Source organism: Patagioenas fasciata, chromosome 5, assembly GCF_037038585.1.
Source record: "Patagioenas fasciata isolate bPatFas1 chromosome 5, bPatFas1.hap1, whole genome shotgun sequence".
Classification (NCBI taxonomy): domain Eukaryota; kingdom Metazoa; phylum Chordata; class Aves; order Columbiformes; family Columbidae; genus Patagioenas; species Patagioenas fasciata.
In genome coordinates, this window is record NC_092524.1 from 41,802,741 (window position 1) to 41,815,989 (window position 13,249).

The following is a 13,249-nucleotide window of genomic DNA, read 5'->3' on the forward strand; positions in this document are numbered from 1 at the left end:
TGCCACAGTGTAATCTGACATCAGAGGGCAATATAACACTTTCCAGGTGACCTGAACTCTCTGAGCTCTTCACGAATCTACAGGTACACACAAGGTCAAGGCTGCTCTGAGTTTGTTTATCAGGCCAACAGAATCCAAACTTCTTTAAGTCTAATGAAAGCGAAAGAAACAACAAAAGCTTTAACTAAGATATAGCTTACTTACTTGCAGTACTCATGACATTTCTCCCCAAAGTATTAGTATTGTTATCACTGCTACTTCGGCTTAAATTCATGTTGTTTGTGGCATTGGTACGTGCTATGTTTGCCACTCTTCGTACAAAGGACTCCAGGCTGGAAGTTTCTCGAGATGATAAGTTCGGAACACTTGCACTGGAGCTCATCGGTGCCCCGGCAGCCAGCAAAGAACTGACTGAGAGTCTGTTACTTGCTGAAGAGCTCAGAGGTCGTTGGGAAGCCGCTTCTTTATTAGTCAGTTCAGAGACTGAACTCACATCGGGAGAGCTTACGCTAACAATTCCCATAGATATAGCACTGGACTCCCCAGGAGTACGTATTGAGTTATCAGGACCTAACTTCCTCTCTGCATTTTCGTTTCCCATGTCCGCTGTTAAGGTGCTGGTGCTCGCACTGGAAGATGACCCTACGTCAGCCTGAGGCACGCTATCAGCAGAAGACAGAACAACAATTGGTTCATGGACGTCAGTGCCTGAAACTATATTTTGCTCCATTACACTTTCTGATCTCCGCTCCATTTTGGTCGAACCCAAGCTGATGTCGCTGCTACTGGCCACGCTACACACAGAACTGCTGCTTCCTTTTCTACTTGAGGAGCCTGCAGCAGCAGCCGTCTTGTCTGGACAGTTGTTTTTCACCAAGCTGCTCCATGACTGCGTTGTGCCTGAAACAGTGGATGAAACAGGTTTGGGTGATGCCGCTGAATCAGGGTCGTACCCTGGTGCAAGCTTGAGGTCAAACTTTCCTTCTGCGCCCATACGGTAAGAGTTAGAGCCACCAGCATCCCAGGTGACATCAATCCAGCCTGGAAAGGGACAGGAGTTTGTGAGATCCAGCAGAAAAGCAGACAGGAGCGTGTCAGACAGTAGCTCCACAATGTGGGATCAGCTTCTGATAAGGGCTGCATGTCTGAATTAATTAAATCACTAAATAACCCTTAATGCCAACTAAAAAGGAAGTGTTTAAGTCTAAATGATTTGGTATTTTAAAATATTGTTAACACTGAGGCAGCAAGCACGATCAGCCTCTATCTTCAGGGTCCCAGAATCCAGCCAAAAGTAAAGTTTCCTTCAGGAAGGAAACTGGCTTACTAGGAGACCTCAAACTTTCATTCATAGATGCTCTAATAATAGAAATGTATATTACAATATATCATAACTTTATTAATATGTGTCAAGAAACAATTCTTGCAAAGACATTCTATAATGTTTTTCTTTGCTGGATGCCTACGGATAAGCATATTTACTTGACAGAAGGCATTTTATTAAACTGATTAGTTCAGGATTTCTTATTCTTGGCCTACAAAGCGGAAGAATTAATTTACTGATACTCAACGTTTTAGTTCAATAATTTACACAGACTCAACATTTCCTATTCATAGGAAAAGTCTTATGGCAGGCAGGTAAGTACTACTTCAAGAAAGATTTCAGGGTTCCAAAAAGAATACGTTTCATACAATGAAACTTTATGCTGGGACCAAAGCAGCACTCAGAGAGATGCTACTCTTCAATCCCTTTATTAAATTATTATTTAGAGTACTAGGATTTTTTTTAACAGTTAAATATTATAAATCTGCAACAATGAGGGTAACATGCAAAATTTAGCTAACTAGGACAGAAATTGGGGCAAACCAATCTATTTTAACCTGTCTGAGTATGCCTTGCAATCTGAGAGTCACCTAAAAAACTTCCTTCTAGTATTTCTTATTATATGTTAGCTGTAACAAAACTTGGGTGTCGTTACTTTGATTGATACACATTTTCTTTAAAAAATAAAATGCCTAAAGCTCAGTCATCTTCTGTAACCTCAGACAGAAATTTAAAACAAGATGTCACGTCCAGACATACACAGAGTTTTCTTTAATAAAACAGAAGAGAGTTAATTTGAAGTAAAATATTCTTTGTAGTACTGTCGGGTGCACTTTTACCTTATAACTATCCAAAAGTCATCACTTCTAGACCAAAACAGAAGACTACAGGCAATTTTCTATTTAGAAATAGCACGCTGGAGGAAAAGTATTTAAAAATAAATTAAGTTTTCAGATAGGATAAGAAGACATCCCATCCCCACATGGGCAGGTTTAGATCACATTATTCTTGTCTGATTCTTTTCTGCCTTCATGAGCTACTATATATCTGAGTAGTTTTATGTCACTAAACCTCTGAAGGGTAAAATTCTCAATGGAGTCTGATTTTTTTCCTTTCTACCATTTATTTGCCTTTCTTACCAAATAGAAAAAAAAAAAGTTCCATACTCTAGTTAAACAGTATCATTTTTCCCCTTTATGAATATCTGAACAGTGTACTTTGTAAAAGCATACTAAATAACTGTTCTTGGTTTGTATTGTTCCTTTTCCTAAAGCAGTAATTAGAAACAGCTTTAAATCTGCACAATTTTTTAATACATATTACATACTTGGAGTTTTACTGCTTCATCATTATAGCCCTAAACCAACACCTTGACTCTGTGTAAGCACCAGTTAGCAATAAGGAAAATGTCCCTGTATTACGAACACTGTTTCCAGCACAAATCCAAATCACAGCTACTATGATGAACAGTAACGCTATCCCAGCCAAAAGCAGCACAAATGACAAAAAAGGCAATGGGATACTCTTTTCAAAATTCTGATTTGAAAGAAAACTACGGCAGGAACAAGAATCTCCTGATACATGTTTCACATTGTGGCATCACCATTTGATAAATGAACCTCAATTTCACCTATGCTTAAACAGGAAAGTTGTACTGGAATAGGTATGAAATCACTGATTTAGTAGAATACTACTCACCAATAATACCTAAAATCTTCAAAGTGAGAAGGTAGCTATGGATACTGTTGCATCTGATAAGAACAACATAGAGATGACAGAAGAATCCCCTACAAGCTGTACTGAATTGCTTAATAAAAAATCAGTTTCAAAACATTTTAAGACATTGTACTTTGGACACTTCTCCATGTTTGAGAGCTGACAACTCAACAAACTAGAAGAAATTTTAAAACCTGGCAAAGAAGGAGCCTATGAGTGGCTGAAGATGCTTCAGAAACAAGGCAAGTCTTACCCCACAAGAGGGGGGAGAGGGAGAAAAAGGTGGAAAGCATGTTCAGCTGACAAGATCATCACCTCTTCTGGAGCCTCCTCAATATCTTAGCTTCCTGAACACTGACTTCCCTGTCTGTTGCAGGTTTTTATTCTGCTCCGTAAGTTAAGTTCTTTCTGTGCTTTTAATTAAAAAAAAATAACAATTTGATCCCAATGAAGCTAGCGAGGTAGGAAAGGTACAGGATACAACAAAGTCAAGAAAAATATTGCAAATGCTAAGCTAGAAGAAATGAAGGAGGTAATTATAGATTCAGCAGGCCCAAAGCTTATCTAATCAGTTTGCATCCATCACCTTCCTATACTTTTTCTTCTTTGTAACAGATGTCAAAATAAAAATTTGCTATTTTAATTAAGCAAAACTCCACAAAAGTTTCATTTACAGCAAGAATTTCTGTTCATGCATTAAAGTGGAATTTCACAGCTGCAGTATTTGAGTTCCTTCTCCCCAAAACATTTAAAATTTTATCAACTTGTTCAAGACACTACAAAGAACATACTTCAATGCTGCCCATTCCACATGAACTGATCATGCCACAAACATTTACAAATTCATGCAATTTGTGCTCACCGTTATGCAATTCTCCTGTAACAGTGCCTTCACCCTGTGGGCTTCCATCCTGATCTCTCCATTTCCAATCAATTCCTCTGATGACACGAGCTCCTGGAACCATGTATTTCAACACCTGAGAACGGACCAGACGTCGCTGCCTTCGCAAATTCGCTTCAGCTTCTTTAGCAGCTTTTCCTACAAATGTAAATTGAAATGAAAAGACAAGTATTGAATGAGGAATAATTTTGAGCTTAAGTTCCTAAGCAAGTTCCACTGCAAAGATTAACCTTTTTCACACTGATTTTTATATTGTATGTTTATCAGCATTGTAGAAGAACAAATAGGATGTACACGTTCTTTTTCTTACCCAGCTGATCTTCACATACTCCATTTACAGTGCCATAGAGTTCAAATCCAGACAGGGAGAGGTAGTGTGTTTGCCCACTGGCATTCTTTCCCATCTGTTTTATTCTAACATGTCTCCAGCCTTGTTTCTCATCTTTTGGAGGATCTAAAGGCCATGTTGCTGTAGACCTTTAAATTTATGAGAAAGGGGGCATGGGTGGGGGACAAAAAAAAAAAAAAAAAAAAGGCTAAACCAAAACCATAATGCTGATTATGTATGAATAAAAATCAGAAAACTGCCAAGAATACAAGACACATAAAACCTATTAACACTACGGACATATTCTGGATGAGTGTTAATGTTACCACCTTCTCCAAAACAACAAAAACCACCACCAAAACTAGAATTTATAATGATGGCAAAACACAAATGCTGTTATGCAAACCATACAGAGAACTTTTGTATCATTTATTTTCCAGCCCATCCTTGATAATTCAGATCACCTACCATTTCTTTATATAGTCACATTATTACACCTCTAGTCCACATTAAATTAGTCTACAGCCAAGTATGGTTTTAATTGAGCTGATTTTATAAAAAGTGAAATAATACACGGACATACCCTGGTTCGTTGAGACTACAGTCATCAACATGAGTATACAAAGTAGTCCAGTTCTGTCCGTCCTTAGACACCTGGAAAACCCAATTTCTGAGAGCAGATCGTCCATAACCTCGAGCATGGCGTAATGTGTAAGCTGATGGTATAACCCAAAGGCCAAGATCTATGGCAAACCAAGCATTCTTATCATCGTTAGTATGACAATTGAGAGCTGAACTGTCACGGCTTAGGATGTCTTCTAAACGGCCATAAGGCAGATTTCTTCCTTCTGAGGATGTAACCACTACTAAACCATAGGCTGCTGGATTTACCCATTCATATGCAGTTCTATAGTAAAAAGAAAAATACACTGTTCAATTATTACTTACAGTAAAACCCCCAGGTATTAATAATACTAACATCTGATATTCACTGTAAATTGTATATTACAGATGAGTTTATTACAAACAAAAAAAATTAATTTTAGATACTTAGGTAACTTCAGAGGTGTTCCAAACACCATTTCACTACAGTGGTTCAAAAAAATAAAAGCACACGCATACAAAACAAACAAAAAACAAAACCAAACCCAAAACAAAAACAAAACACACCACCAAAAATTCCCACCGCACCACCAACAAACAAAATCATGGCAAACAAAAACAAAGACACAAACCTTCCTACCCCTTCATTTCTTAAGTAAGCATACAAATTCTCAACACAACCTCAGAGATTCTTATTTTTCTATTATTTAAGTAGAGCAAAAAGAAACTTAATTCTAATGATCAACAGTAAAAGCAAAGATATCTCCTGAAGATACTTAATATCAGTATGAATTGTCCCTCCCCATCCCACCCCGTGGATCAGAGTTTATTGTATCTGACTTAAAAAGATTTAGCTTGGAAGAAACTCACTTTGCATTTGTCCCAATCCAGTAAATAATTCCATTTTCATCAAAATCATGTTGATGCCTAAACACAAATGTTTGGCCTTCACGCAGTTTTCGTACAAAGACAAATGAAGCCCTATCAAAGTCGTACCATTGCTTTGCTACCTATATATGAACAAGAAGAAATCAAATATTAGAGATGCAGAATGCAACCGTTCCTTGTGAACTGTGTGTGGTATGTTGCTCACCATTTTCAGGAGATACTGTTCTAGAGATTCAACAGTTGCCAAAGGCTCCATCTTTAGCATTCTACCTGTCCGATCTATTAAAGAAGTCTCCCCTGAGGCACGTTCCAAACGAAATCTCAAGCGCCTTGTTAGTATCTGAAAGAGTAGCTAAATATTAACACAAGCTTTTCTATTTAGGTTTTATCATTTTAAGAAGAGCAAAATATTTCACAACAACAGTTTTAGAGGTTTATCAAGTATTTTTGTTGTGCAGCTTAAGCAAACTATTAATATATTCTCATTGAATGCTTTAAAAAGTAATTCCCTAGTATTCCACTTTTTTCAATTAATCAAACAATTCTTTAATATGACAGTCTTTAAGTCAATTACATAAGCCAGTATTTTCTCACTTTTCATGTATTTTCATAGCTTTTGTTTCTAAATCCTGTAGATTAGCAAATACGATAACATAAAAACTGAAAATGCTTTTCTAAAATACTCAATAGCAGCAGTGTTTTTGCAACTCTCTGCAACTATTTTCTAATCATTTAACATTGAAACAGAAATATTCACACTTCACTGTCATCTTGCAAAATCCTGAAGTGTGCTTTCAGACAGAAAAAAAGATGACTCCACAGAAACTGGACAAAACCAAATACTTTAGCTTTCCTTTATAAGAAGCTGCTGATGCTGTAGGTGTCTTGTATTACCAAATGAGCACACAGGCCTAGAATGGACCCTTTTAACTATCACAGCCCATCACAAGCCATCACAAATAAACATGTCTTACAATTGTCTTCTACAAACTGCTGGTGCAAACAGTAAGGATATTTACTAGGGGACATATTCCCATACAAAGAGAACAATACAGTAATATGAAAGAACAAACATTATCTCTGCCATCAAAACTTACTTTCACTTCACAGTGTAAAAGTGACAGTAGAGGAACACCCAAACATTTAGGTTAAGTGTTAGAGGAAATAAATGCAAAAAAGTTCATTGTTCTTTGCCTAATTCCATGTGCTTTTACAAGAATATGCTTCATACAGACTTAATGAGTGTAACTTGCACTGAAATTCGCGTATAACATTCAGTTTCGTGTATGATAAATTGTTATCCCAGTACATTTACCTGAAGATTATACGTAGATCCTGGTGTATCATACAAGTGGAGAGGTAGACGTTCAATAGATTCTAACACTGCTATCAACTTCCGAATTAATGCAACTGCTGGACGACTGTGAAAGTGAACAGTTACAGTGTTACTGCACAACAGAGAAAAAAAATTCTGCAGTATCTCAGAGAATAGTACACAGCTGTCGCAAATATCTGGCACTCTACTTCTACACATCTTCTACTGATCATCTGTTCTAGCCACAGGGTTACAGCACAGTAAGAAAAATACTGATCTGCACAGTGATGAACAAAAGCCACCTTTATATTTGTCAACAGATGTATATTTTGTAGAGTTGACTCTAACAGATAAAAGTAATCCAGTAAAATTTTCAATTGCTGCTTCAATAGTACTTTTAAGACCAATTTTCTATTTCAGAAAAAGATAAATTGAAAGAGCAGTTCCTTCGCCTTTAAATTATTTCAAACATACTATACTGCTTCACAGACGAAAAGGTTTCTTTTGGTTTTGTTTTGTTTTTACCTTTCATCATCTTCATTTTCACTGAATGCTGTTTTGAAAACATTAATTCGCTCTACCAGTTGACTACAGTCTTGTTTCACATCTAAATCGACGTTCTAAGAGGCAAAAAGAAAAAGTACATGTTACTTCTAATACAAAGCAGTATATTTGTTCTTCATACTGGCAAAAACATCTGTTCAGTCTCGCTGAACCCCCCATTTAAAATCTGTACATGGAAAGCTAAATGATATCAGCCACTACAACTGACCAGTGTTGATTTAAAGATTTTTTTTAATGGTTTATTCAAAATAAAGTCATCTGTTGTGACAGCATATATTCAACAAGTAAGCCACAAACTGGAGCGAGTCTGCCTCATTTTCATCAAGACAGAAAAAGCCACATTTGGAACAGATTTTTAAAATTAAGGGACGTGTCTACTTTTTTTGTTTCAGAAAGCTTTTCTTCAGAGAGTTATGTTCTATAAACTCACATTATTTAAAACTGTAAGCAACGATTGAACTAAGCCACTACTGCACATTTCATATGGAGAAATAGTATTCTCATCCTTCAATAGTACAATTAAATTTTCCAGAGCAGTCTTCATCAAATCTCTCCAAGTATTTTCTCCCTCAATACACTGGAAGACAAAAAGACAATTATGGTGAGACAAGATAACAGTTTTCACACTTGCTTCATTTAAAAAATGTCCCACTAAGAAAGAATCATATGCATTAAAAAAAATTCACATTTCAGGGAGACATATTGTAAATTTCCTTCACATCACAATAGACCAGTCTCAACATTATTATGAGATTTCCACTGACATCACACATAATAAATTAAAGGAAGCACACTTACCTGTCTGTTTGTATGAAGTTCCCATGCAGACTCCAACTGTGTTGCGATGTTCCTCAGCGTTACAACGACTCCCCGAGGCATGCTTTCAACAGCTTTAAAATGATCATCGTATAAATCTCTCGCCATAGTGCGCACCTACAAATGAGTTTTGACAATCAGAAGTCATACCTTGCTGTAATAAGACTATTATTATTCTCCAAGATACTAGAAATCTGGTCATCTTTTTTAAAGACGACCATGAGAGATGCAAAAAAAAAGGGAAGAACCAAAGTCTGTCCTACATCGTGAAACACAAAGGCCGTGAAATTATAGAAGTACAGAAGAAATAAATGGAAATACACAGAACCTTAAACTTACAGAAACTAAGCTTACCATCATATATCAAATTACAGCACAACTGTAGGAGAAAAGACAGGACTCTCAACCTGTAAATCTGTTTCTTTAGAATTGTATCATAGATCTGGTGATCTTTTTAAAGGCAAGATTAATGGGGTTTTACATGGTTCCTGAATGCTCTATTCACATTCCTTAAACCAATTCACACAAAAAGTCCTTCTGTGATCTTATACTAAGAATTAGTATTTCTACAAGGTATGGATCACCCAAGATACAGATTTGATAAAATAAGTTCTTATTAAACAACATTGTGCTTCTAAGCATTTTCCTCAAAAATCTTTCCTTTTCATTATCATCACATGTCCTACAATAATACATTTCACATGCTTTGGATCTACACAATGCAATCCCAGGTATGAAAGAACACTGCCTTCCTTTTGTCATTCCACCTATCCTCACTCACATTTTAATTTTCAATTTAGTGTCATTTCCTCAGATGTAAGTGTCCTTACAGGTTGCAGATTTTTGGTACAGAACATATCAGCTGCACCATTAGAAACTGCAAGAGAGGTCAAGACCGAAGATTAGCTTGAGCTCCTGGCACCAGCTGGCCACAGAACGTACTGTTACTAAAGTGAAGGTGTTTACACATTTTGCTTCACTACCACAACTTAGAACACAGCCTGTTCACTTCCATCCCTCCATCTGTCATAATATCCTGTCTAATATTAGTATCTGAATGTACCGCACAGAAGTAACATATGCCACTCTGATATAAATACAGTAGTGATCACCATGTCCTCCTTCTTGCTTTAAAAAACAACAGAAAAACCTATAGAATTTTACAAATCAAGGTCAGGAGGATGGGCTTGCCTTACATTTTTAATAGAAAATCCTTTTTCCTCTAGAACAGCACAAAGTTTACTAAGACGGTAGAATAAAAGCACCTGTAGAAGTGCTCTGTTCTGAGTAAAGTTTTCCCCTTCAGTCTTAGCATAAAATTGTGTCTAGCTGAAATCAGAGAAGATTTTCATCCTTTAAAAGGAAACTACAACTCCATCAGCGTTTTATAAAACAAACTCAATTAGACTTTAAGGATAAAATCCACAGATTCTAACCAACCTTCTGCTTTGTCTTCTCCAGTTTAGATTTCAGCTTTCTTCCCCTTTTGCCTGTCCAGCCAGTTACAAATTCCGACCCTGCAACAGATGTTTAGAAAAGCCACAGTTTCTCACAGGAGTGAAACACAAACAGAAAAATTACCTCATATACAGTTGCTCCTACTTGACATAACACCTACATACTTACCCAAAGAGGTTTCAGCTGTAAACGAATGCTTTGTTCCTCTGTTCGATTCAAACACAAAGCCTGGCAGATCTTCTTTCAATATCGTCGCTTGTTGACCATCAGAATTGTGAATAGCAATTTCTCCTTCTTTTAAACAGGTGAGTGACCAGTTTCCCACAGTCAGTTTAGTTGGCCCTGGTGCTGATAAAATCGGCTGGCTCGTGGTAGATGGTTTTACTTGACTTCGAGCTCTTTGCAGCTTCTCAAGGAACTCACTCCTACTTTCTAATTAAAAAGAAAAAAAATACATTTTTTTCTTCCAACGATTGATTCTTTCATCATGTATCCAAAACAGTTTTATTTTATTTGCAAGAGTAAAACGACTGAGTACATTCAATGCAAAATTAAGCTTGAAATTAAGGGTCTCAAAGTGTTCTAAATTTCTTCCCACTATATTTCTGTACTTCAACAGTGGTTTATTCCATGATCACATCAAAGTGGACAACGCAATTCTCTCTGAATGGAGCTACTGACAGATGTATTAATTCATTTTTACAATTATAGTAGGAAGATCGAAGAAATCAATTATAAACTTGTAGTGTTGCAAAAATAACTTATTTAGTGGCCAGCATAAATTATTCTCAAAAGTGAGTTCTCAGAAACAGGAAATTAATCTTCCAACAGGAAAACAGCAATCAACTACACAGCTTAAAGAAAGTGGGGAAAAGATCTAGAAGCTAAATAGGAACCAGAAAAAAATATGAGAATCTGAAAATAAACATGTGCTAAAAGGAAATTTGAGCTGAGACGGTTCTTTGCTCAGATTAGGTGTCACAAGCGCACTGAAAAATAATTTATAAGCTATCCTAAAACTTTTATTAATCTCTTTTGTAGAAACATCTACATTCACCTCGGAGAAAGTAAAAAAAAACACAACTGCATTAATTAATACAGTGGCATGCTAATTCAAGTTATAATGCAGATGCTCCTACTCCTTTTTTAGTAATTACAAGACATGTAAGGACCGCTGTATCTCCAAGACAAACACGACAAAATAAATTAAAAAAACAAACTAAGGGCACAACATGAGCCTTGATTAAAAGCAAATATTTACATGGAGATATTTAACAGATGACAAAGACGATCACACCCTACTTTCAGGATATGTAGGTAATCTAGTCTGAAATTATTCTAAACAACTAACCCAGTTTTAATTAAATTACATTTTGATATAGTAGTAATTAAAAAGCTGCATGATACATTTGAAATTATAATTAGCACAATTCCAGAGAATTTGATGAATTTATAACTTAAAAAATGAAAAGTCCATCTAAAATAAAAATGCAATAACCTCTTTAATGTAAAGATTACATCTCAACTTCAGAGTTAACAAGTATTCTCATCTTTCACCAGACTGATTTAATAAAATATAACTTTTGTAAAATTGCTGTTTTCCTTTTGCTGCAAAATTAATTTGCCATTTTTATTGTTGTATAACATAAAAATAAATATGCACTCTTTAGGTATAGCATTCTTTATTGCTTAAAGTTCATAGCATCCAGAGAGGAGGTTTATAAAAATAATTTTGTTAATTTTGCATATGAAATTTCATTCTGTTAGCAAAACTTTTGCAAATTTTCATAATTCCATTTTAACAAATTTATTATATAGCATGTCGCACTGAAAGTGCAATGACTGTAAATGGCTGGAAATAATTCTGGGTTCCCTTAGACACAATTTTGAGACTCACTTAAAGCTTCAGATTACCATTAAGTTTCAATTTTTGCATTGAACTTTTATTTTTTTCTAAAAATTCAAACAAAACAAGTATTAAGCTCGTGGAGAGGGGTGAGTACAGACCTTCCAAAATGTTCATAGTACATGTATTTCCCCCTCCCAGTCCAGCTTTCATCATGCGATACGCACTAACAAATTTCATTAAAATCAACCCTCTATATTCTTGCCAGTCGTGAAGTTACTAAAAAGTACACCATGAGAGTAATGATTTCAGACAGCAGAACATATAGTAGAGTTCAGGACTCAAGAATACTATTCTGAGGCTATACTGTACTGCAGCAATTTTAGTTAACCAAATACTAGTCTTTTACCTCTTTTATATAAGAGGTTGCTGTACACACTTAGAGCTAATGGTTAAAGTTCAGGAAAATTACAGTGCAATGTCAGCATTCTTAGTAGATTTCTATATGACAAGAACTTGCAAGAAGTCTCATTTAACCATAGTTTAGCTCCTCCCCTTCCATAATATCCATGCTAGGTGTCCTGTTCAAAAACTTGGGATTTATTAATTTTTTTTTTTTTTTTTAAGACTCCATCTAACTACTTTTGATTTAATTTCTCTTCACTCCAAGTACATCTGAGCTATCCCCATTTCACTCATCTTGTATAGAAATAATGAAGTCTTATCCCCATGCCCACATCATTTGGAAGAAAGAAAGGAGAACTGGCATCCAGGAGCTCTGAAGATTTAAGAAATTAACTTCATGGATCTTCTTAAAATTATATTGTATGATAAACTAGTATCTCAACACTGAAATTGTTTACCTTTAGAGGTATTAGCCTTGTCAAAAAGAATGCAAGGACACATTTTCTGACCAACAAAAACAAAATCTGGAAGTGGTTTCCAGCTGTTATAATCTAGAAACACACTATATTGCATTTTGTCTTCAAGCCCCCAAACTGATGGATAAAGTCATTAGCACTTCATTTCTATCCTGAATCATAATATGTTCTGTTATTTCACTCAATGTCTGGTTGAAAACATAGTAATACTGCAAAGCATTTTACGTCTGCTGGTTCATAAATGCATGAACTGTTGCGAAAAAGATGAAACAATAAATGAGGGTTGTTTCTGCATCCAGAACAAATTGTGTATTCTGTACAGAAAATTAAAACCACCTGTGCATTGCCAGTGCATAAGGTCTGTTCCCTTATCCTCTCTCCAACAAAGAATTAAGACACTGTAATTTGTTTCCCAATCTCAATGAGAAACTTTCCATTACTTTGTCTTCAAACACATGCAATTCCATTCTGCTAGCTAGAAGCAAACAACAAATCGCCATTTCAACCTGCTTTTCCTGGGACGGCCACTACAAAGTGCTTTTAATGACTGGGGTGAAAAAAATTAAGTATGCATGGAGAAGAATCAAAACAAACCAAAGTTAATACACT

General features: G+C 35.8%; 1 protein-coding gene across 5 annotated transcripts in view; it reads right to left on the minus strand.

The window, feature by feature from the left end:
• Positions 1-13,249, minus strand: part of HECTD1 (HECT domain E3 ubiquitin protein ligase 1) — a 65,203-nt gene that overhangs the window by 20,620 nt on the left and 31,334 nt on the right. For 3 of the 5 annotated variants that reach the window (XM_065838087.2, XM_065838090.2, XM_065838086.2), the window contains exons 14-25: positions 10,082-10,345; positions 9,896-9,972; positions 8,438-8,572; positions 8,070-8,216; positions 7,601-7,695; positions 7,076-7,181; positions 5,966-6,100; positions 5,743-5,882; positions 4,853-5,176; positions 4,252-4,418; positions 3,903-4,079; positions 205-1,041 (exon numbers count right to left, since the gene is read on the minus strand). In XM_065838087.2, the coding sequence (XP_065694159.1) occupies positions 205-1,041; positions 3,903-4,079; positions 4,252-4,418; positions 4,853-5,176; positions 5,743-5,882; positions 5,966-6,100; positions 7,076-7,181; positions 7,601-7,695; positions 8,070-8,216; positions 8,438-8,572; positions 9,896-9,972; positions 10,082-10,345 (2,604 nt within the window). The remainder of the gene's footprint in view (positions 1-204; positions 1,042-3,902; positions 4,080-4,251; positions 4,419-4,852; positions 5,177-5,742; positions 5,883-5,965; positions 6,101-7,075; positions 7,182-7,600; positions 7,696-8,069; positions 8,217-8,437; positions 8,573-9,895; positions 9,973-10,081; positions 10,346-13,249) is intronic. The other 2 variants (XM_065838089.2, XM_065838088.2) reach the window with 1 other exon arrangement.